We start from the raw sequence: 21,901 nt of genomic DNA on the forward strand, positions 1-21,901 counted from the left end.
CAAATTGAATGTATAGATGTCTTTCTGTTTTGATATGAGTGCATCAACTCAAGCAAGGCTATGGAGAGTTTAGCAAATAAGAGGTTTCTTGTTTGCTTATGTATACTATATTTTGAACTTGGGTATTTCAGGGATTTGTTTCTCAGAATAAGTACATTTCTGTTTGTTCCTGTCAACCTAAAGATACGTGCTAGTCTCAGATCTTATACTCATGTATCCATCCTAAATGTAGCTAAGTAATTTACTGTTAATAGATAGGATGCTTTTCTTGCTTAAATACACATGCTTTGATTTTGAGGTAGGGTAGGTTGGAGGAAAGTGTAAATACACCTGAGGTAGATCAGTGTATGGAGAGATTTCTTGGGCAGTGGAAAAAGTAGACAGGTAATGGGTTGCTTGTAGTGCTTTCTAGAAAGGAAATTCAGGAAAAGCTTCATCTGGCTGCTTCTCTCGTGTCATGCAAAATGAGATTCAGACATTTTGGTTACTGTGGCATGTATCTAGAGATAAGTGCGACCAAGGGTGATGTGGCAGTGGAACAGTCTGTGCTGCTGGAAATAGATTGTCTGCCAAGTGGGGCAGACACTTGGGTGCGATATGCCCGTGCAGATTTTGAAAGGGTGAAGTCTGCACTAGCCAGTTATTTCTTTTCAGTACCTTGAAAGAAGCTAATGTCTTCATGTACGTTGCTTTTTTGGTGAATGTAACAAGTTTTCAGTTGAACTGATCAATTCATCAATATTTTTTATTTATTTTTTTATTTATTTTAACAATACATTTTTATTTATTTTAAACTTGCTTTATAAGCTCTTGAAGTATTCTTTCTTCTTCCTCTGAAATTCCTCTGTAAACAGAAAAAAAAATTAAGAAAATTGAAGATAGGGCTCAAGTTAATGAAGGAAAGATGCCATAGTACTGGAATCAGATGATTCATAGTAAGTCATTCAGATATAAGTGGTGACACATCACAAAAGGGACATGCCTATGCAAAGTGGATTTTCTTGATACCTTTTTCCTGAAATCAAAAAAATACTTAAGCTGCACTGACGAATCATTGATTGATTGATTCAATCAATCCTTTGAATGCCTAACTGCCAGGAGATCTGGCAGAAACTGTTTGCTATCTTGCATTCCAGATGGAAAACTAGACATTTGATTTTATTTTTAATCACTGGTTTAGGGGACAGTGCATTGCTTGTTGCTTTTGTATCACTGGTGTTTCTCTACAGTCTGTTAACTGCTTGGATTCTTGTACCATCCTATTATTACTTGTGATAAGTGCTTTATTTTCATTACTTTAATACTTACATTTTGGCCAGCTGGAAATTTTTAGGTAAATCAGGTAACACTGCCTTTTATTTTTTGTGGCATTTTTGAGCAGAACTTGAATTTTATTCACAACAAAATTCACCTAAGTGGAAAATATCATTCTCACTAGATGCTAGGCATGTTTAGCCTTTATATGGAAAACTGTAGCAGGTATTTTAATTTTGTATAAGAATTGAAACTAGGTAATATCTTTCCCTGCTAGGTAATGTCTTTCCCCTAGAGGAAAATCTCCAGCTGTTTTCTCTGGGAAAAATTCTCTTTCAGAAGGGACTACAGGCAGATGGTCTTCATTCAGTATGTCTTCTGTAATTCATGCGCAAATAGATTTTCACTTGGCATACTTATTAGTCTATATATTAGGTTTAAAAGTCCATAACAAGAATGGATAGACTTCTGCAGTTAAAAGTAACAATGATGCTGCACTGAATGTATTTTACCTCAAACAGGAATGAGCAGAGCTTAATATCCAGGTTTGGTAAGCAACTGCTTCAGTGCAGGGCTGCAGGCGAGATCTCAGGTGCTGGAAAGCATTGTCAGTCACAGTCTGATTTTTGTAATACCTATGGAAGAATTGGGAAGTCTTCCACTTTGTTTGCACCCTATAGCCAAAGCATTGCCAGTACATGAAAATGAAGTGGGCTGGAATTTAGGATTCAGAGTTGGGCCTTAGGGAGAAAGGACCTTTTCCAACATCAGGATGAGGTGTGGTGCTTAAGACTTGGCTAATGGTAAGTAAAAGGGTTTGGGGGCAGGATGGAGACCTGTGGGACATGGACAAAGACAGGTTGTCCCGTACTTGCTGTATGTATAATGATTTCTTAGAGAAGGATACACTTGTCTCAATCGCTTGTCTCAGCAAATTTCCCCAGATCTGTGAGTGACTTGTGATTGTGTTCTCACAGAAGCTCCTGCCAGCAGGATTTCTGCTTGCTTCCTTCTCTCTAGACCTTAGAACAACATGTACTGAGGAGAGCTGGAGAAGAGTCCTGGAGCTGTGTTCTGGCCTTGCTGCTTCTACAGTTCATGTGCAGTGCAATCGAATGACTGAGATGTAACTTCCACTGGCAATCAGCCTTGTTTGTTTGTTTGGGAATCATTACCTGGGATATGTCAATATAGCATATGGAATAAATGTTTTGAATATACCTCTTCGAGGTAAATAAAGTTGTAGGGGAACTCTGCACAGTCAAGTCTTAACTTAAAAAAAAATAAAATAAAAAATAAAAAAAATCTGTGGTTTTAATTCCTAAACTCCTGGACTTAGTTTTCCATTGCATAGGTTAAAAAAAAATAAGCCTCCATCTCTGGGATGCTTTAAAACTAAATTAATAGAGCCAAATGTGTTATGACGCATACTACAAAAAAAAGTACCATTTAAAAATGGATTTATATTTCCATCAGGAAGCATGCATGAGCAATGGGGTAAGATGTGGAGATCCACAAAGAGAAGGGAAGAAAAAGAATACAGTGTGCTGACTGATCTTTGTCAGCCGTATTTGCTTGCATGAGTCTAATTAAAAAACTTACGTATGCTTTCTGAGGCTAAACCGCAACAAAATCTACCCCATAGCAAAGAGCTGGTTTAAGGCTGCGTGGCAAATACTGCTTCTAATGCTTTCCAAATTTTGTCTATTTGCTTTTCAAAACTGAAGCTAATTTTCTTGTATGAATGGTAAGTAAATAGCATTGTAGTTAAAAACAAACTTACTCAGAGGGAATTACATTGAATTTAACTTATTAATATTGTGAAATAAAAGACAGGGAGGCTTCTTAAACATGCAGAGCTTATTACCTAAGCCTTACCTTACTACCTGTATTCAAAAAAATAAAGCAGTGACTGCAGTGTGATCTGCATTCTGGAAAAGCTGTTTTCTAAAACACTTCTAAAAGCTTTGAAGAAAATTAATGCTAATCTGAAATACTGAGCAGTTCTAAAATAAAGCAGATATAACAAAAAAGCTTTGGTTTTTGTGTGTCCAAAGTCAAAAGTGTTTTAAGAGAAGCACTGTCTTAGAAAGCTGGCTTTTGTTCTGCTCACGAACTTGTTTCTTAATGTATTTAAATGGAACACGTGATGAAGGAGTGATGAACAAGCAGATGAAAACTGAGTGTATCCTAGTAATTCCTAATGTCCTTTGAAAACCCTCTTCAGATCTGCTAACAAAACCAGTAATCTTTCTTGTGAAGTTCCATTAAATGTGAGTTTATTCAGTATGTAGAAAAGGACCCTTTTGGGAGCAGCTTATTGCAACCTTACTGCAGTTGTAGTGATCCCACCACTCAATGCATGAGTATGTCATCAAGCCTGATTTAATTTTGGCCTTGGGTGTAGTTCTTGAATTCTTCTAGAAATGCAGAAGTGATTTGGTTGCATCCAGTGTAGTTAACGCATCAGAGTTTAACACATCAATTTAAAAAACATAGAGGAGGAGAGAGTGCAGATGGTAGTAGAATTGGAGATGGTCTTTGAGTTTGTAATCCAAGTAGTCCTACACAGCTTTATGTAGTAGGCACAGGGTAACAACGTGGGGGTTGAGGGGTGGCAGAAGAACATTAATGGTCCCCAGGAATGTGTCTCCCATCCCCGGATCACAGGGATAGAATTGTTTCCTTGTCCTTCTCCACTTCCTCACCTAGCCAGGGTATGATTTAGAGAAGAAATGACACTTCAAAATTCCTCAGAACAAAAAAATCTTTTTCTTAGTCATGGAGCATACAGCAAGCTTTGTATGTGTTGTCCACGCATCCAGTTCACACTGCTTTAACAATTCTGTTTCAACAAAGTAGGAATACTTCCACAGGAGGAAATAACGTTTATTCTGACGTACCTTTTTTTGTATGGTTTGGTATAAGCTTGATACCACGTCAGTAGTCTATTTGGTATTACAATGCTATTTCAAAAAGGGGGAAAACGTTCCACAAATCTCAGCTGTCATCATAGTTGTCCTATAACCTTGAATACGCAACCCGGTGAAACCATCAGCAAAGGGAACAGGCCCTTGGAGGGGCAACTGGTGTTCTTGAACACGGTGTGCAGCAGCCTGGGCTCGCACTTGGAATGCTGCCACAGGGGAGTAAAGTCATAACAGTGGGCAAAAAGTCTCCAAGTGAGCCAATGTAGACTTTACTTAAGAATCATTAACCAAATCCCTGTTCCTTTGCGTGGGAGCTTCAGCTACAGCCACGTGACCAAACGTAACGCAAGATCATTACCTATCAGAGCAAACATATGGCAAAGTCTGTCTGTGTTAGTGCTTATCTCAAAGAGTGCAAGGGGGCTGTGACATTTCAAGCAAAGCCTATTGGTGAGGGAGTTTCTATGTGAGGTTTCTTAAAGAAGTGCTTCCTTTTTAATCTTTGGTCTTGCGTGGGAAAGTACACCGAGCGTTTTCCTCTAAGAGACCAAAAGTTTTGCATAGCTCTTCTACCCCTCTGTGGAAGGAGAAGAAATGCTGATCCAACGTTCTGCTATGGCTGTGATCTTTGCATTTACTTGTACTGTGGAAAGTTAGTTTGTTGTTTTCTGAGATGAATTTCTCAGAAGAGTATGATTTTGAAGATAACTTCAATAGAAATGTTGCTGCTGCCCATGGAAGGGTTCCTTCTGGAATCTTGGTGAGTGTGACATGTATTGGTAATTACAGGCTCCTATAGCGTAATTAGCTACTAAATCACCTGCTTACATCTTTCTGTGTGGAAGAAGACTTAAGGTGGTCAACAGATTTGCTTGGTTTCCCCATTTTTGTTCCGTAAGTGCTCTGTGCGGTACTGGGAACAATCCTAAACCACAATTAAAATCTTACTCAGGAGGGAAGTTGGGTTTGTTCTGGTTGTTTGCTTGTTTTTTGCCAAGTAGACCTTGTGCTACAGTGGTTGTTTTGTATGGTCTCAAAAAGCTTTTCCTCTGGTTAGGTAAAGCACCTGCCTCGTAAATATATATGCATGCAAACATAGGCAAGGTGAGATAAACCGGGGGAAGCCAATGCTACGCTTGATTTTATTTTGCTTTTCTACATCATCTCTTGAAATACATGCAACTTCTTTACTGTTTATATCATTGCAATCTTTTAATCCTCTAGCTGCAGCTCAAAATAAATGGGATAGAAGAATATATACTCTGTTTTAGGCTAAGATCTACATTTAACTAACTTTTTTTTTTTTCTATAATAGTTAAAATTCATAACCTCTAAAGCCGCGTCTCTCTAGAGCAGTCTGATAACTTGCATGCTTATTTTTCTGCTGTTGAACCAGGCAGTTGTAGTGTTCAGTCCGGGTGTGCCTGCATGAGAGGTGGCGCCTTTAAGAACACCAGAACAAACAAACAAGCAAAAAAATGGTTTGTCTTTGGACTATATCATGTGTTTGTATTTCTTGAAGGACATAAGTTATTCAGGAAGACTTGTTGGTTTTGTAGCAGCCAAAATAACATCTATGCTAATGGTACATGGATATAACTCTCCCACTCAGGTTATACAAACATAAGCATTTCCTGGATCTTGAGTTCTTAAAACTTGGATATCTATTGCGTAGAGAATGTTAAATTCTTAATCTGAGGTGTAGTACAGTTTAATCATTTTTGAAAGCCATTTTATTTCTCATTCCTGTAGCATGAGGTGTTCAACCAACATATGCAGGGTTAGTTTAGCTGATTGGAGTATTTTATAGATGAGGGTAGGCGAATTTTATTTTTAGTTCTTGAACTTCCGAGGCAGATATTTTCCTTTGCTTTTATGTGTCTTCCCTTCCTCTCTTACCCTTCCTGCCAGACGCAGTTTCAGTTTCTGCCTATTTCTGTGTGAAGGCTTCTTGCTGCGAAAACAATCTTTTTATGTTTTAGGACAGCGTCTTTCAGACCCTTTCCTCCATTCCATTTTCAGTTCATTTCACTTAGTAATGTTAATATATTCAGCTGGATGAGTTCATGCAAGCTAGGTAGAATTGCTTAAACGTTCAAAAATCAATCTCTCTGGAGCCCCAGAGTCACAAAAAAATGATTTTCTGCTGTGAGATCTTAGATATTGGTAGGCTTTTAAATCTTCTATCCTAGAAGAATGTGTAGTAGTGAGCCCTAACAACTTCATCTTTGTGCAGAGTTCAGGAATTTGGCTGCCTCAGGTAATATGTATGCTCCGGATAGCAAAACAAATTTGAAAGCTAAACAGGATTGTGAAGTGTTACTGCTTTGCCCTTTCTGAACTTGTCTTGTCCATCAAACGGCTTGAATTGCAGAACTGGAAATTGTTTTTCGGTTGTTGTGGCAGGTTATGAAGGCATATTGCGCTTGGAGTCATGCTGCTTTCAGGGCAATGACACTTGAAAAATGTTTACTAAGCTTGATATAACTAAGAATGTTATCTAGGAAGTTCTTTATCTTGCTTCCTATTCTGTAATCTGAGGTACTTCTATACATTTGCAAGAATTATCACAGGAACGTTTTGCATTGTTGCTATCTGTAGTCAGATTCAGTGCTGCTCACCACAAATTTTCTAGCCAGGAAAAATCTAGCCAGGGTTCTCTTGGCATTTGAGATAAATGAAACACCTCATGTTTCTCAGGTATGTGGTCACACTTCTTCTAATCAATCTGTTGTTTGCTTTAGTTTGAACCTTCTTAAATAACATGTTTATCTTGCAGAGTGAACTGTTATGTTAGAAGCTGAACTTGTAAATTATGACCATCTTTTCTTCTTGCCTTTTTTTTTTTCCCTTTAAAAATATGTAACAATAAAGGTAGATTAGTCTTGTAAGTTCTGATACAGATGTGTGTTTTTTTTCCCTTCATGGCTTTGCTTTTTGCAGCTGATGTCTTTCAGTAATAAGTGCTCTGTGGTGAGGAAGTTGTTACTGTAAGGGTAGCAAATGACTTATCCCTGGAAGGTGCTTTGTAATCCTTATTTTACAAAAAGTGTCTCTCTAGGTATCTCTTGGATGACTTCCATCCCAAAGCTACCAAAGTGCAGCTGCTTCTGAGGTATGCAGCACATATCTGGACTCTTTTTCTGGGTGGTCTTTAGGTCCCTTCCAGTCTGATCCTTTCTATGGTTAAGACTTGGACCATAAAAAGCTTCTTTGTAAACATTTTTGATACTCATTAGGTTTGAAAGCTCTTTTTTTTTTTTTTTTCACACATGAGGGGTTATTCTGTTTGTGCAATCCAAAAAGTCATGCTGTGAGCTACAGAGCTCTCAGTGAGATGTGTAGAAGAGGTAACCTTCCCTGCAGGAAACGAGGTATGTGGTTGTAGTCTTAGGGGATTTGGGAGTGGTTTTCTGTGGTTAGGTGAGATCACTTACATGTCTGTGAGGACAACTAGAATGCCTACCACCTCAACTCAATTCTTAACAGCTGGAAATTCTGAGCTTTTAAATAGCCAGTACGTAAATAATAAAGAATTCCTCATTGAGGCCTGCTTTGTTGAAATGAAACATATGGGATGGATACTCTGTAAAGGATGGCTGTTCCTGATTGTGTCAAATATCTAACAAATTCAGTCATCCTGGCATCATGAAATCACTTTTCTTGTGTAAGCCAGTACCAGAGTCCCCTTGGAAGTGGCCAACATCTGGATGTGAATGACAACATTTGTCTGAGAATTTCCCCTGTAGCTTAAGTAAGGATTGACTGTCAGCATAGGGCAGGATTAATTGCTTAAAGAATTAAAAAATAAAAATATTGCAGCCTTTCTTTCTTGGGTTGCAGCTCCATGGGACGCAGCAAATATCTCCCCTGCCAAAAGGAAGATGTTCAGTTCCCTGCTGCAGCCTTTTCTTGTAGCGCTCTGGTGTCTGCCTGGTGTTTGTCATGTTCTTGTGTGCTGATCAAACTTCCTGACTGAAGCACCCAGACAAAAACTGGGTGTGCTTCTTGCAAGCTGCAGGCAGCTCACTGAGAGGGGCTGCTGAGGAAGCGTAGAAGTGTGGCCTCCCAGTCTTGCAAGTGAGCTGCTATTTGGTTAGGAAGCAATTTTACAGTTGCACGTGAAACTAATTGGAGGTGAAACTGATTTTTATTAATTGCTAATTTTAATAAGGAGGCCGTTCTGCTAATTTCATTAGTCGCTCAATGACAATTTCTTCTCATCTTTGTCAGCCACGTTGTGCAAAAGCTGTGGGAGAAAATTCTCTAGCATGTTATTTAGCGTGGTAATCCTGTGGTTTATACCAAAACAGTTTTCAATCTAGACTGTCAAGCCTCTATCTTTGCTTGTTAGCGTTGCTATCCTTTTAAGTTTTCTGGAGAAGAATGGTGTTTTGTAATTTTAAATCTCAATATGATTAGCTAACGTGCATGTGTTGGACTTGAAAAGCCCAGAAAGTGGAAAAATACTTATATAGCTGTGCTCTCTCTGAAAGTAGTTTGAGATTTCTTGCACGTTTACAGTTATATTGGTCCTGTTAGATGCCTACAGAATCAGTTCCTTTTGAATGAATGCAGTGCACCCTGTGTGACTCTAAAGCAGGCTTTGAAGGCTCAGAATGGAAGTACTTGATGAATTACCCAGCCAAGGAAAGCAATATCAGGAGGAAGAATTCTTGTAGTGTAATAGAGTTTTGTTTAGAGGCATTAAGGAAAATCTTAAACGTTATCGTGAATAGAACTTGAAACCCTGTTTGGAGGCTAATAAAAACAGATAAGCAAATCGACAAATTAACTTTGGATCTCTTTGAACAAATATTATTCCCAAATAGGTTTTTATAGTTTAAGCCCAGTTATAGGTTGCATTTGTGTGCTTTGCTTGTTTGCAGTGGCTCTTTGTTCTCCCAATAGTGGCTTCAGCTTCTGAGTTGTGCATTCCCTTGGATGCCCTTGAAATGGGTTTGTAGCAACCTTTTGGGTGGGAGACAGGAGAGGGCAGAATGAGGAAGGATTGCACTTAGTTCTCCATTAGAACATTTTTTCCTCCTCTTTCGATTAAAGCTGAGATGTTTTTTGGACTTTGCTTCATAGTTCATGTTGTGTTCTTAGTCTGAAAGACTTAGTCATTCAGAAGGTTGCTTAAGTATTTTAATGGACTACAATAATTGATAAGTGATTGTATGTGTTCTTTGTTTATCTTTGCATTTTGCATTTCTTTTCAGTTTGACCAGAGAATAACCTTAATGTTCATCTTCTTTTCCTTTCTTTTTCTGTCCTAAGCTCCCCCATTCTCATCTAGCAAGGGTTTCTTAACCTACACTAAAATTGGTCTTTTCAGTTTCGTGATGTCAGGAGTGTAAACAACTGCAAAAACTAAGAAACTTGTTTTCTCTTGACTGAAACTTTGTGAAACCTCCGTTGTTTCCTAAGATAGCTTTTTGCACTTAAAATAAGTTGTTGCATGACTGCGTAAACTTGGTTAGGACTTGCTTTTACATATGAGAATGTATGTATCATTTAGTGTTTACTCTTTGGATATAATTTCTGTGGAAATAATGGTTGTTAACTGGTAGGTTGTACTCTAGTTCCTGTAGATGAGGGGAATGCTCAAGACAAGACAATGTCCATGCTTTTCAAAAAAGTTTTTACAAGCCCATAACGTTGTTGCAAGAGTTTTTAGCATTTGTTTCATGACAGAACAAATTCACTGGGGTTGTGCTTCACTTATATAAGAAAAAAAAAAGGATTCCTTTCCCATTTATTTTTTCCAAACTCCTTTGGGCAGCTTGTGTCTCTCAGTTAATCTTTTGATAACTTGAGGTGACTTAGGCATTTTTAAAATACAGCACGGTGAAGGAAGAGTTGCATGTTGTGATTCTATATAACTTACTCTGATGCTTAAGGTTTTCTGCATCCTTGCGTATAGTTATTTCTATTTTCAATAAAGAATCAGTTGTATTAAATAGGCAATCTTCAGAGAACAAATTTCTCTGAGCTTACCTGAGTAATTAAGCACTATTTGAATCTAGGCCTTTCAGGTTTTAAAATGACATAATTCAAGATTTACCTTGAACATACATTTATTTAGTATTTTAAGTTAACCATAAGCTAATAAGAATGGTCTGGAGACTGGCAAGAATTGGCTCAAAATTCCATTGACTCTTCAAGGCATTTTTGTAAAGCTTGTTAATTTAAGCAGAGTAATTGATAAATGATATAGCATATGTATTTTGATTTTTAAAAGAACTTAACTTTAAAAAAAACCCTTCTTTTTACTTTATTTAATTACTTTTTTTCTTCTCTTTCTTAGTCTCAGACTATGAACTACGTAGGACAACTTGCGGGACAAGTCCTGGTTACTGTGAAGGAACTGTACAAAGGCATTAATCAGGCTACCCTTTCAGGATGCATCGATGTCATTGTGGTCCGGCAGCAGGATGGCACATACCAGTGTTCTCCTTTTCATGTCCGATTTGGGAAGCTTGGTGTCTTGCGCTCCAAAGAGAAAGTGGTAAGTCCAGAAAGTGGGCCAAAACAAAGCTTTGAATACCAATGCATTCGCTTTTTTACTCCTCTTTCTTCCTTTCCCAGCCCCCCACATATCCAGTTAGCAGCTTCATTAAGTGTAGAGCAGTTTCTTGTTACGGAGTGATAATTAAGGAATGCAAAACAGGACTTCCTGTGGTAATCTAAGAATTCTGCAAGAAAAAAATGTTGTTTTAAAAACAGTTCTGACAGCTCTTGAAGTTATCAAGTAAAGAATTATACTACAAGCACAGACACTTCAGTCTTAAAATATTTATGTGGTTATTTATTTATCTATTCAAGTATGCTGGGAAATAAATGCTAAATGCATTTAATGCATCCCTGATGCCGAAAGCAACTATTTTTGGGATGTCTGAGGGATAAATAGAGTATATCTTAAGGGTTGGTGACCTGTCATAAATATTACCAGGGCTGCATTAATACGGGCATGGCCAGCAGGCAGAGGGAGGTGATTGTTGCCCTCTGCTCTTCCCTTGTGAGGCCCTGCTAGGAGCCCTGCATCCAGGTCTGGAGCCCCTAGTACAAGAAGGCTGAGAGCCTGTTAGAGCGGGTCCAGAGGAGGGCCATGAGGATGATTAGAGGGCTGGAGCACCTCTTCCATGAAGGAAGGCTGAGAGGGCTGCAGTTGATCAGCCTGGGAAAGAGAAGGCTCGGGGAAGACCTCATTGCAGCTTTTCAATACTTAAAGGGGCCTTATAAAAAAGGTGGAGAGTGACTTTTTGCTCAGGCAGACAATGACAGAACAAGGGGGAATGGTCTTAAACTAAAAGAGGGGAGACTGAGATTAGATATTAGGAGGAAATTCTTCACTGGAGTGGTGAGGCAGTGGCACAAGTTGCCCAAGGAAGCTGTGGATGCCCCATCCCTGGAATTGTTCAAGGCCAGGCTGGATGGGGCTTTGGGCAACCTGGTCTGGTGGGATGTGTCCCTGCCCAGGGCAGGGGAGTTGGAACTAACTTTCTTTAGTTATTTTCCTTCTTTTCTAACTCATCTTTTAAGGTCCCTTCCAGCCCAAGCCATTCTGTGGTTATCTTTGTTTAATGCTGATACTCAGTAGAAAATGCAATTGTTAGTATCTACAAGCAAATAAAAATTGGGGATTAAACTTTGTTCATTGTTGGGCGTGTTAGATAGGGAATTGTACTGGGTACAACTCTGTCTGGCAGGTCTGAGACTGTGGTGCTGCAATCCCCTTGCCCAGGCTTTAGTAATCCTGTACTTAGGGAGTGGGCTGGATTGGGTTATTAATTTGATTTAAAATGAATCTATTGTGGTGGGGAGTTTACATCCTTGTAAGAATTCTAAGTACTCCCAGGAGGGAGTACTGTGTATGACAATATTCCCTGGGGGTTTGTTACTGAAGGGCGGATTGATTTAAACAGATCATAAAACTTCAGGACTATATACAGCTATTCTACGAAGTGAAGTGGCACTGCAGGAAACTACCCTTATCTTTATATTTTTGTCGTAAAAGGAGAAAGAAGAAAGGAGAAATGTTTTGGGCAGCTTTTTGTTAAGGGTGTGGTCATACTCCAAGTTGCATGCATTAAGATTTTGTGCTTCTCATAACACAGGCTATCAGCAGTTTTCCTCTTTCTTTTTTTGTTTTGTTTTGTTTTCCCACTTGCTAGTGTTCTCTTAATGAGCACACTGCTGAAAAAAAGTTGATTTTATTGTTTTCCTTAACAGTTCTGCAGTAAATTACATCATGAATGCTTTTTCAGCAAGGTATAAGAGAGGAGATACAGATGAACTTTAAATGCCTAACGTCTGTAGAGCAAGTGAGATACACATACAGCAGAAGTGATTTGAAACTGAGCTTGATAAATGTCATAAGGTATCTTTTAATGAGTCTAAAAACGTTTTCCCTCTTGCAAAAGCACTATGGTTGCAGAAGAGTTGAGGTACCATGTCATATTCTCATAAACTCATGAGAAGGAAAATCTGAAACAGTATCTGAGTTGCAGAAAGAATTGTGCGAAATCTGTCCTATTTGGAAGCATGAGGTTAAGGTTCCTTCTCCGAAAAAATACTGCCTTCAGTGGTCTTCCAGTTTTCTGTCTTGAACTTCTGGTCTTTGTGACTGGTTTGTGCTAGGCCCCAATTCAGTCTGAGCTTAAGTATGTGAATACTCTGTCGTTTATCATTCTTCCAGGAAAGAAAGACTAGAGCAGTGCTTATTAATGCTTCTAGCTCTCTAAATCAGGTGAGCAAGATTTAGTCATCAGATGTTTTCAGTTTTTCTTGTAGGTTTTAGGATCTCTACTAACAGTCTGATGTATTTTCAGTTAACAAAATAAAGACCATTATAACAAGCTTCTTTCAGAAAGCAGAGGAGGGAGAGAGTGATGATTATGCAATGGATCAAAGTTTATCATCAGAGATGAGCAAGACTCCTGGTCAGTGCTTTCCCCTGTGATGAATTAATCATGTTAAATTGTCTCTTTCCACAGATCGATATAGAAATTAATGGTGATGCTGTTGATCTTCATATGAAACTGGGTGACAATGGAGAAGCTTTCTTTGTACAGGAAACTGAGGAGGAAAATGTAAGAGCTTTGTGCATTATGATGGCTACGATGCTGTGTTAACAGAGTGATGTGTTGAAAATGCTTAATGTAGTATTGTCAATATGGTAACTCCTGAAAGCTAGATTTTTGTGACCGACTCTTACATCATTTTCATGTACTACTAAGGTGCTTGGTGTTTCATAGAGTTATGTTACCAGTGATAATAAAGTAACTAGTTGATTATTATCATTAGACCATTATTTGAAGGTTACCTTGTTCTATTACATTCATTCTGGTTATACAGATTATAACTACAGTTATACAGATTGCAGTCTTATTATCACGTTTTGTCATATGTTCTTATAGCTTACATTACAATCTCTGTACTAATGAAAGTGGATTAATTTGGCATATTTTTTCTTACAATTTTTAGCATACTTTTTCATGATTTTATTTATGAAATTTTCACTAGTTAGCAATAGCTGCTTTAACTTGAGAATTCTTATTGTATTAGAAAGCAGGAAATAATGTCCCAAGACATTTTTCAGCGGGAAGATAACAAGCTTCTGAGAAAACAGGAATAGTTCATTTTTAGTCAGGTTTTCTAAGGACATGGAACCTGTGTTATTGCAGTATTTTTCAGTATAGAGCTTTGGTTTTGATCGCTTCTGTTTCAGGAAGGATATTCAGCAGCATAAAAGGAAAGGAATTTTAAATATAAAAATCCAGAATGTTTAATGAAACTAGAGGAGAAAGGGAAAAAAATCTGTCTCAGCAAAGTAAAGGATGAAGTGTGTGTATTCACTGTTGCTATTAGGAATCAGTCTTTCAAGGAAATGAGCTTGATCCTCTTACTAGCTTATGACAGTGCTTGTTTACTGTGAGGGAATGGAGGAAGCTCTCCTTTCAAAAGGAGATATATTACTTAAAGTGGAAGAAGAAAATAAACATCTAGACTAGTGACCTAAATGATAAGTTGGGGTAGGAATTCATAATATTTAAGAGAAAGCAAGTATGAGTTCTGTTGTAACATTCACCATGAATAAAATCAAAACTGAAAGTGCTTCTTTATAGCTGCAAGTTGTTAGCCATTGATGGGAACTGATCAGTCTTAAGATTATTTTCAGAAAGCAAGGGTGATTACCACTAACTTTGTATATTAACTTAGAGCAGAAGTTTTATATTAACTTAGAAGTCCCTTACCTGTTCTTAATGTCTTCTGGAAAGCTGGTAGTTCATGCTGAAAATAGATTGAGTTAGGTAAGAAGCAGCTGATTGAGTTATTTCTAGTGCTCACAGATGCTTTTTTCTCTGCATTTCTGCTACTGGTCAACATTTCCTTGTGGTAACTTCTTGAAGCTGTGTTTAATGCTAAAGCTCTCATCAGAGGTCTCAATGAATTTGGAAAGGCTCTTTCAAGTGGTCAGTCTTTGCTGTTTTCAGAACTTGATATTCAGAAGAAAGATCACACACAGGCATTGAATATTTAGTTCTATTGCTACCATTAATTTGAGCCCATAACTTTTTCCCCTCCATGGAAATTCAGTTATCTTCTCTTTCTGTTCACTTCATATTTGTTCCTTCACAGTGTATTTCTTTCAGGTCTTGATATGTTTCAGTTTGTTGTTGTGATGTAAACAAACACTGAGTGGTTATTGGTAAAGCTTTTTCTTCATCTGTATTGTTGCTTCTGTAATTAATTGAGGGTTGGTGCTGGTTTTATTTTTGCTCTTTGTTTTAACCTGAGTAAATTATAGTTCAGTTTATCTTTTTGGAAGATACTTTCTGTAAATGGTGTCTGACATGAATGACAAGACTTGAAAGCATCTTCAGTTTTGTGGATAACACAGAACTGGGAGGAGGCTCCAACTTGACATGGCCGTGGATATCCTAACCTAAGGCCCTACTTTCAACAGAAGATTGAACCAGATAACGTCCAGATACCAATTCCAACCTTTCTGTGAATCCAACTTTTCAACGCCTTTCTATGAATCTGTTTCAAAACAGATAACATTGGGTTTAATTAGTCTGTTTTTAGTAATGCATTTGCTAAGTATGGATGGAACTGTTGTGACTGTTTTGCTATCAAAATCAAGTGTGTGTGTGCCTTAAAACTGTAATAATATTAACGTTCATTTATCTGAACTTTCTGTAATCCTTCCAGTGAACTTCCGTTTTGGACATCAGCCTCTTATATCGCTGGGCTATTGTATGGTTTCATGTCTAAAAATAGATGCAAAGATCAGTAATTATCCTGTATGCACATAACAAGTTCTGTTTTTTTAAAAGAAGTTTGTGCTTTATTTTCTTTTTTTGTTTAGGAAAAAGTTCCTGCATATTTGGCAACATCTCCAATACCCACTGAAGACCAGTTTTTTAAAGACAGTGACAATCATTTGAAATCAGGTGAAAATGAGAGGACATGTGCAAACTCAGAAATTCCACATTCTGTGGAACCAGAGACTGTATTCACCCCAGGTTCTGTGAAAAAGAAAAAAAGAAGAAGAAAGAAATACAAGCAAGATACGAGGAAGGAAGATCAGATGTCTTCTACTGGGACAGAAGAGATTTTTGAAATGGAAATAAGCTCAGATGATGAGAAAAGTGTTCAACCCCTAAGGTAAACTATCAAATATTCGCTGAGTGCTTTTACTGGTATTACTGAGCTTTTTATAAGTGACTTGCAACTTTCCTCTATGCAAGTAATGTCTAAGTTTCAATAAGCTTGTAGGTAGGCTCTTCTTAAACAAAATTCCAAACTGTTGCCTTCTATATTCTTACAGAGTCATTCAAGTTTGGCCATTTTGTTGTAAACATGAAATCCATTTAAGTCCATTCTCATAAAGAAAAATGTCCTGATCTGTTGTGTAACTTCTTTGAGGCAGGGTGGTCCAGTAGTGTTTGGAAACCTGTAAGTAAACTCTGATGTGGAATGTCTCTAGTACACTGCATCTGACTCCTCTTGTAACTTGAAGTTTACTTCAGTAACTACATACTACAAAAATTAACACTCCTTTACGTTAATAAAGAGAGCTCTCTACATATGTGTAGTTGTGGTGGGGAATAACCAGCCCTGTATGCTGAAGTGGATAAACTATTAGTAAACTGGAGCTTGCAGTAAAGTTGTAACACGTACTGAGAAATGTTAGGAGAACAATCGGAAGGATTATGGACATAAAGCTATCAAGCATTTAAACATTTAAAATCCAGGGAAAGCCTACTCAACAGGGTTTCATGGAAATTTCTTAGGCTGTGGAATGAAAGAAGTGAAGTTAGTTTTTAAACAGAGCTCAGTGTTTTATTGGACAACTTTACTGCTAAATGTAGTATGAATAAATTCTATATCTGCTCTGGGAAATGGAAGAATGCTTTGGTACAAGAATAAAATGTAACTGAAAAATCTCTCCTTCAGTATGGGTCTTCAGGGGAGTCACAAGCTTAATAATAAGTAGCAGTCAAAAGGATGAGTGCAACAGAAGAACATGAATCTAAGTGATATCACACCTATGCCCAGTAAAACACAACAAAATTTGGAATTTTAGGTGTCTTCTAGAATATTTGTGGTATTACTATTTCATTTGTTTTCATTGTCATGCTTATGTCAAAGAATTTTCATTTAGATACTGCTCTCTTGAAGATGAAGATTTGGTATTTCATTTGGCTTGATTTTTTTCTGCCTTTTTTTTTCCAGTTTAAGAAAATTTTTAATCAGGCTTCAGTGCAAGAGCATTAAGACAACAGTATCTTGTCGTAGTGAAAACAACAAAAATCAACCATCAAGTATAGGAAGAAAGCAAATACACCCTGTAATGATTTAGTCTTCATTCAATAAGTCATTGCAAAATTCATTTTCTGTCATTGCAAATTTAAGATGTTACATCAATAGTAGTTGATTTCAACAAGTGTTCAGAATTCAAATTAATATTCTAGCAATTATCTTAATATGATAAGAGATGAGTAAAAATTTGTAGGTTTGACTGAAATGTCTGGTCTAGTTGTAGCTGAACAAGCAATAGTGTTTCCATAAAGGTTACCCCAGTTTTATTTTTGTACTGTCTAGAACAAAGGATTGAGAAGGCTTTTTATTTGTAAACCATAATACTTTTAATAACAAAAACGGCAGTAGAAATGCCTTGTCAGTGTTGTGATGCGAAAGGAAGGTGACCTTATGAAAAAGGAATGCAGTTTTCATGTGAATGATCATTAAGTGCAGGACTGAAAAATTAAATTGTAGTAATTGAAACCCAGAGACAGTAAGTTCATGGCTATGTATCTATTAGTGGAGTTCATGGATGATCATTCCAGTGGCTTACCAAGGCAGGAAATAAAATGCTTTGTGATAAGCTTATACAGTTTCTTTTCCAGTTGAAGATACTGTTGTAGAAAAACATTCGTAAGGTTTCTGTGCACATCCCGTGGGGATGTAAGGTGCTATCAGTAGGTTTGAAGTGTTTTTATAGCCCTGTGTGATATCCATAAATGCCTGGTACTGAAAAAAAAACTCTCTATAAAGAAATAAAACCTTACACTGCTATTAGACATATCTTCAGATTGCAGAGTGACACTGAGAAAGGAAAACAGAGGGTGGAGTTCCAACAGGAAGGTCAAAAATTCAGCCATAGGTACCAGCACGTCATGTCTTACCTAGTTCTTTCCTTACAGAGTGCTAAACAAGCTGTTTCCTGTTCCTTGGGAAAATTCAAAATCTATTTCCAAATGTTTATGGAGTTTTTTTTTTAAATGGCCTTTGTGTCTTCTAGCTATGATGGCATGCTGTAGATCTAGTTATGTTACAAATGCTTCAATAATCTAAAATACCAGCAGGACTGAAATTAGTGCATGCGCTCAGAAACAGAGGGCGTTTTTTTTTCCTAGTGCTAGGGGTGTTGCATAGTGTCAGTCCTGGGTCATGCTTCACGACTCCTCCCAGCCCTGTAAAATGGAAATGATTTTCACTTTCAATCCACACAATTCATCCGTGCTTTCAGGAAGGCATTAAATGTATATTAACCTTCTGAAGCGTTCTAACATAATGCCTTTAAATGATTCATTGGTTTCTTAAACCAGCCATGCAGTGCATCAACTGGAAGAAGTTACCTGTCTCCAAAATCTTCAGTATTTTGATTCAATATAAAATGGATATGTATGAGAGGAAGTGGTAGCAGTCTTTATGAACATTACAAAATTAGTAATTTGGAATGAATAGTGAACTCATGTTATAAATTGGTATACACTGATTAATTCTCCACTCTTATTTTCAGTGATCTTTGACTGTGTTTGTATTTTTAATCTTAGAGATGAGATTTATTCACTTATATTTTTGTGGGATTTTTTTTTTGGTGCTTCATGTAAACTCATTTGGTGGCTAGTTTTTGGTGAATAAAATCTGTTTAGAACCCCACCTACTTGTCATCTTGCCCACCCTCTAAAGTCAAAATATTGAGGACCCCTCTGTAATAGTTTTCTAGTGTGCTTTTGTTAATCTTTTGATAAAATCTTTTGCCTGTTTTTTAGATACTTAGCACTGAATAAAATAGTATGAAACTTTTCTATCACAGCTTGGTTTGAGTGCAAAGGTGTGTACAAAAGTCTTTGCAGCTATAATATCAAGCCAAGCTTTCATCATCAGGATTCTCATTTCATAAGAATAATAATACCCAGTATTAAATACTGAGCTTAGAAATGTATCTTAACAGAGTCTAGACTCTTCCAAATGAAAGACTTGCTCAAATGAGAGATCATTGTAACTGCTTACAGCCTAAGTAAACTGCAGTATTAAATAAGTGTGTAAAATCTAAGTATTCATGTATTTTAATATATAGTGTTAATTTTTTTCTATGTCCATAAGATAATTTAGCATTAGCATTCCAAAAGAGGTTCAGCACAAGCATGCTGCTAATGGAGGACATATTTCTTCTTTCTTTCATAATAATGTCTTAAAATAACTTTTCACATTTTACGCTGAAGTTACAGACTCATCTTTTTTTGTATTATTTGCACTGTGCATTGTGCATCCATGATGCAAACATGGATGAATTGTGTGGCCAGCAGCAAGTCTAAGTGAGGGTTTGGGGTTCAGCTTTGGGTTTTGGCAGTATTAGCTGGCTGTAGAGAGTGGTATCACTTAAGTTATCGTGAATTCCTTGTTCAGTATTAACTTACATGATATCAGAGACCTTTTAAACTTGCAATATTTCAAAGCATTTGTTTCTATAATAATTAACTTGTTTACAGGTGTGCTGCAAACAATGAATTCTTTAAGCTCTACACTTCTTCCTTTAGATCTTGGATTTTTAATAGCATGTAAAGTCACTTTTCTAACTGAATTAGTAATGCAGATTTCTTACAGTGACTTATTAAATGTCTCATGTTATTTCTGCAGAGGATCCTCAAATTCATCACCAAAAGGCGAAGAACAAAAAGAATCTTTGATTTATCACTCAACAGATCATTACCCCTTATCTGATGGAGACTGGTCTCCTCTGGATAAGTAAGTCACTTTGTAATGTCATTGTGCATATAAAGATGAATGATTGTAATAAAAGTGCCTTTTTATTATTATTTTTTAATTCTTGATCTGTAATACTATCCAACTCGTCTAAGTTCTGTGATACCCAATGTAGCATAAGCTGCTTATTTGGAACTTTGGGGAATTTTCCACTCTATGTATTAAACCAAATTTTTGTCTTTTTCCTCAAATGAACAAAATGTTCTTGCTCAAATTCACTATCAAAGAAAGAAAATACCTTTCTCAACAAAATCTTATTAATTGTACAAAAAGTTCCTGTGTTCCCATGACTCACACTAGCATAAGTAACACTTGATATGCCATAAGGCAGAAGCACTGGGTATGTAAGTTCGAACTTGTCAGGTGCAAATTACTTGAGGTAAAGCGAGGTCCTTAGCTTGGATCATTGCAGCACAGAACAGAGGATTTGCTAGGTACCAGAACGCTAGCCCAGAGATGCCAGAAGCACCATCTGTTGATTGTGGATTCTTACAGATGGCATGATAAGGCTCACCAGTCAATTTTCAGTTAGTGACTGGGGCATTTATGAGCTTTTTCAAGACTCATTCTTCAGAAGTTTGGCTTTACCACTCTAACACTAATCTCTATTAGTGTAAGTAGATGCAAACCTTGAGGTGAATTTTACCTGAACACTGAGCATAGGGAAGGGCGTGTATGTAACAGAAGATGCTGATCAGCATGCTGTGATTCATGTCAACTCTGGTGAGTGTCTAGTTTTACTGCTTTTCAGTTTGAGGAGTCTACCTCACAGCAGATACTTTCATGGTGTCATTTGTGGTGACCATTACTGGTCAGCCCTGTGTGATGGTCATTGTTGCATGTTGCTGCTCAGTGTACCAGGTGCCTGTTTTTCTTTACTCATACAGCAGAATAGATTAAGCTTCAGAAAATACTTAAAAATAATCTCCCTGCTTTGGGTGTTTTCCAGGGCCATGGCCTCAGTAAGTCTGAATGCACCACACCATGCTTGGTGCCTGCTAATTCTCCAATTCCCCCAGTCATAGCTTGTTAATGAACAGAAGCCTCTCAGAAGCAGTTGGACAGGAAATCCCATTATTGTTCCTTTTTATGTTTTGGGCTGACATCCACATCCTCAATTGTGCTTAATAAGTGTAGTGTTCAAATGTTCCCTAAAGGTTTGTGGTTGAAAAGCATCCACAGTGTTTGACCCTGAATGATACAGTGCCACATGGATTATATCATCTAGTTAATTGTAACATCAAGTCCTTCATCAAGACAGGCTGGTACTTCTTTTCAGTTTATTGAACTCTAGCTAACATAGGCTAGCAGATTATATCTAGGAGACAAGATCCTTTCAGTGCTAATCTCCTTTCTTCTTTACATGTTTATTGAGGTAGTCTTCTATAGCAATTTGTTTGTGAATCTTGTGAGATGCCTGGACCGTCTGTTTTTCATTTTCTTTTTTTTAACAAGAAGCTTTCCAGTAATAAAGAAATTGCCAATTTTTATTTCCCTTTTTTTTGGGGGGTGGGGAAAATCTATCTGGGAAAAGGGAAGTTTTACATTGAATTATTTCTCCTGAGCCACCAAAGAAAGATTCTTTAATGCATATATCATACAGTGAAAGAAATTAGAGGTTATAATAACCTCTTTTTTTTGGGAGACCTGGAACAGCTAATAGTCTTTTTTTTTTTTTTTTTTTTTTTTTTAAATTAATATGGTAACTTTAGCTGTTACCATATCTCAAAAAGAGGATTACTTCACAACTTAATCTTTGAGATGTTTTCATATGAAAGTTTCACAAGGCATAGATACGTTTGATTGTGAATATAGTGTTTGTGATTTCTGGTCTTGTCTTTTAATTAATGCAGCCTTGAAAACTTTTTACTGCAGGTACTGCCTATCACAGTAGTTCATCTCCGGTGGTATCTGGGTGACTGGTTGGTAAATTGCCACTTAAGAGAGTAGGTTCTCCATTTCTTGGTTAGCCTGTGTCAGTGTTTGGATGTCAGTGTTCTTCCTATCCAAGTACACAGCATTAACTGAAGTGACTCAAATCTGGCAGCTAGATACATCTCTCGCTTCTGCAGTTGTAGTTAGTTGCAGCTGAGAAATCTAATCCCTTATTTGTCCTTTTTTTCTATATACAACAGCGTACATGGGTATATTTT

General features: G+C 37.3%; 1 protein-coding gene across 6 annotated transcripts in view; it reads left to right on the forward strand.

Annotated features, from left to right (window-relative positions):
• Positions 1 to 21,901, forward strand: part of LPIN2 (lipin 2) — a 45,988-nt gene that overhangs the window by 4,336 nt on the left and 19,751 nt on the right. For 2 of the 6 annotated variants that reach the window (XM_082755012.1, XM_082755011.1), the window contains exons 2-5: positions 10,495 to 10,695; positions 13,184 to 13,279; positions 15,562 to 15,860; positions 19,623 to 19,730. In XM_082755012.1, coding sequence (XP_082611138.1) covers positions 10,504 to 10,695; positions 13,184 to 13,279; positions 15,562 to 15,860; positions 19,623 to 19,730 — 695 coding nt within the window. In that variant the 5' untranslated portion in view covers positions 10,495 to 10,503. Of the gene's footprint in view, positions 1 to 4,620; positions 4,945 to 5,021; positions 5,079 to 7,245; positions 7,300 to 10,494; positions 10,696 to 13,183; positions 13,280 to 15,561; positions 15,861 to 19,622; positions 19,731 to 21,901 lie in introns of those variants that run through there. The other 4 variants (XM_082755007.1, XM_082755008.1, XM_082755010.1 and 1 more) reach the window with 4 other exon arrangements.

Source organism: Aythya marila (assembly GCF_965140915.1).
Source record: "Aythya marila genome assembly, chromosome: 2".
Taxonomy (NCBI): Eukaryota; Metazoa; Chordata; class Aves; order Anseriformes; family Anatidae; genus Aythya; species Aythya marila.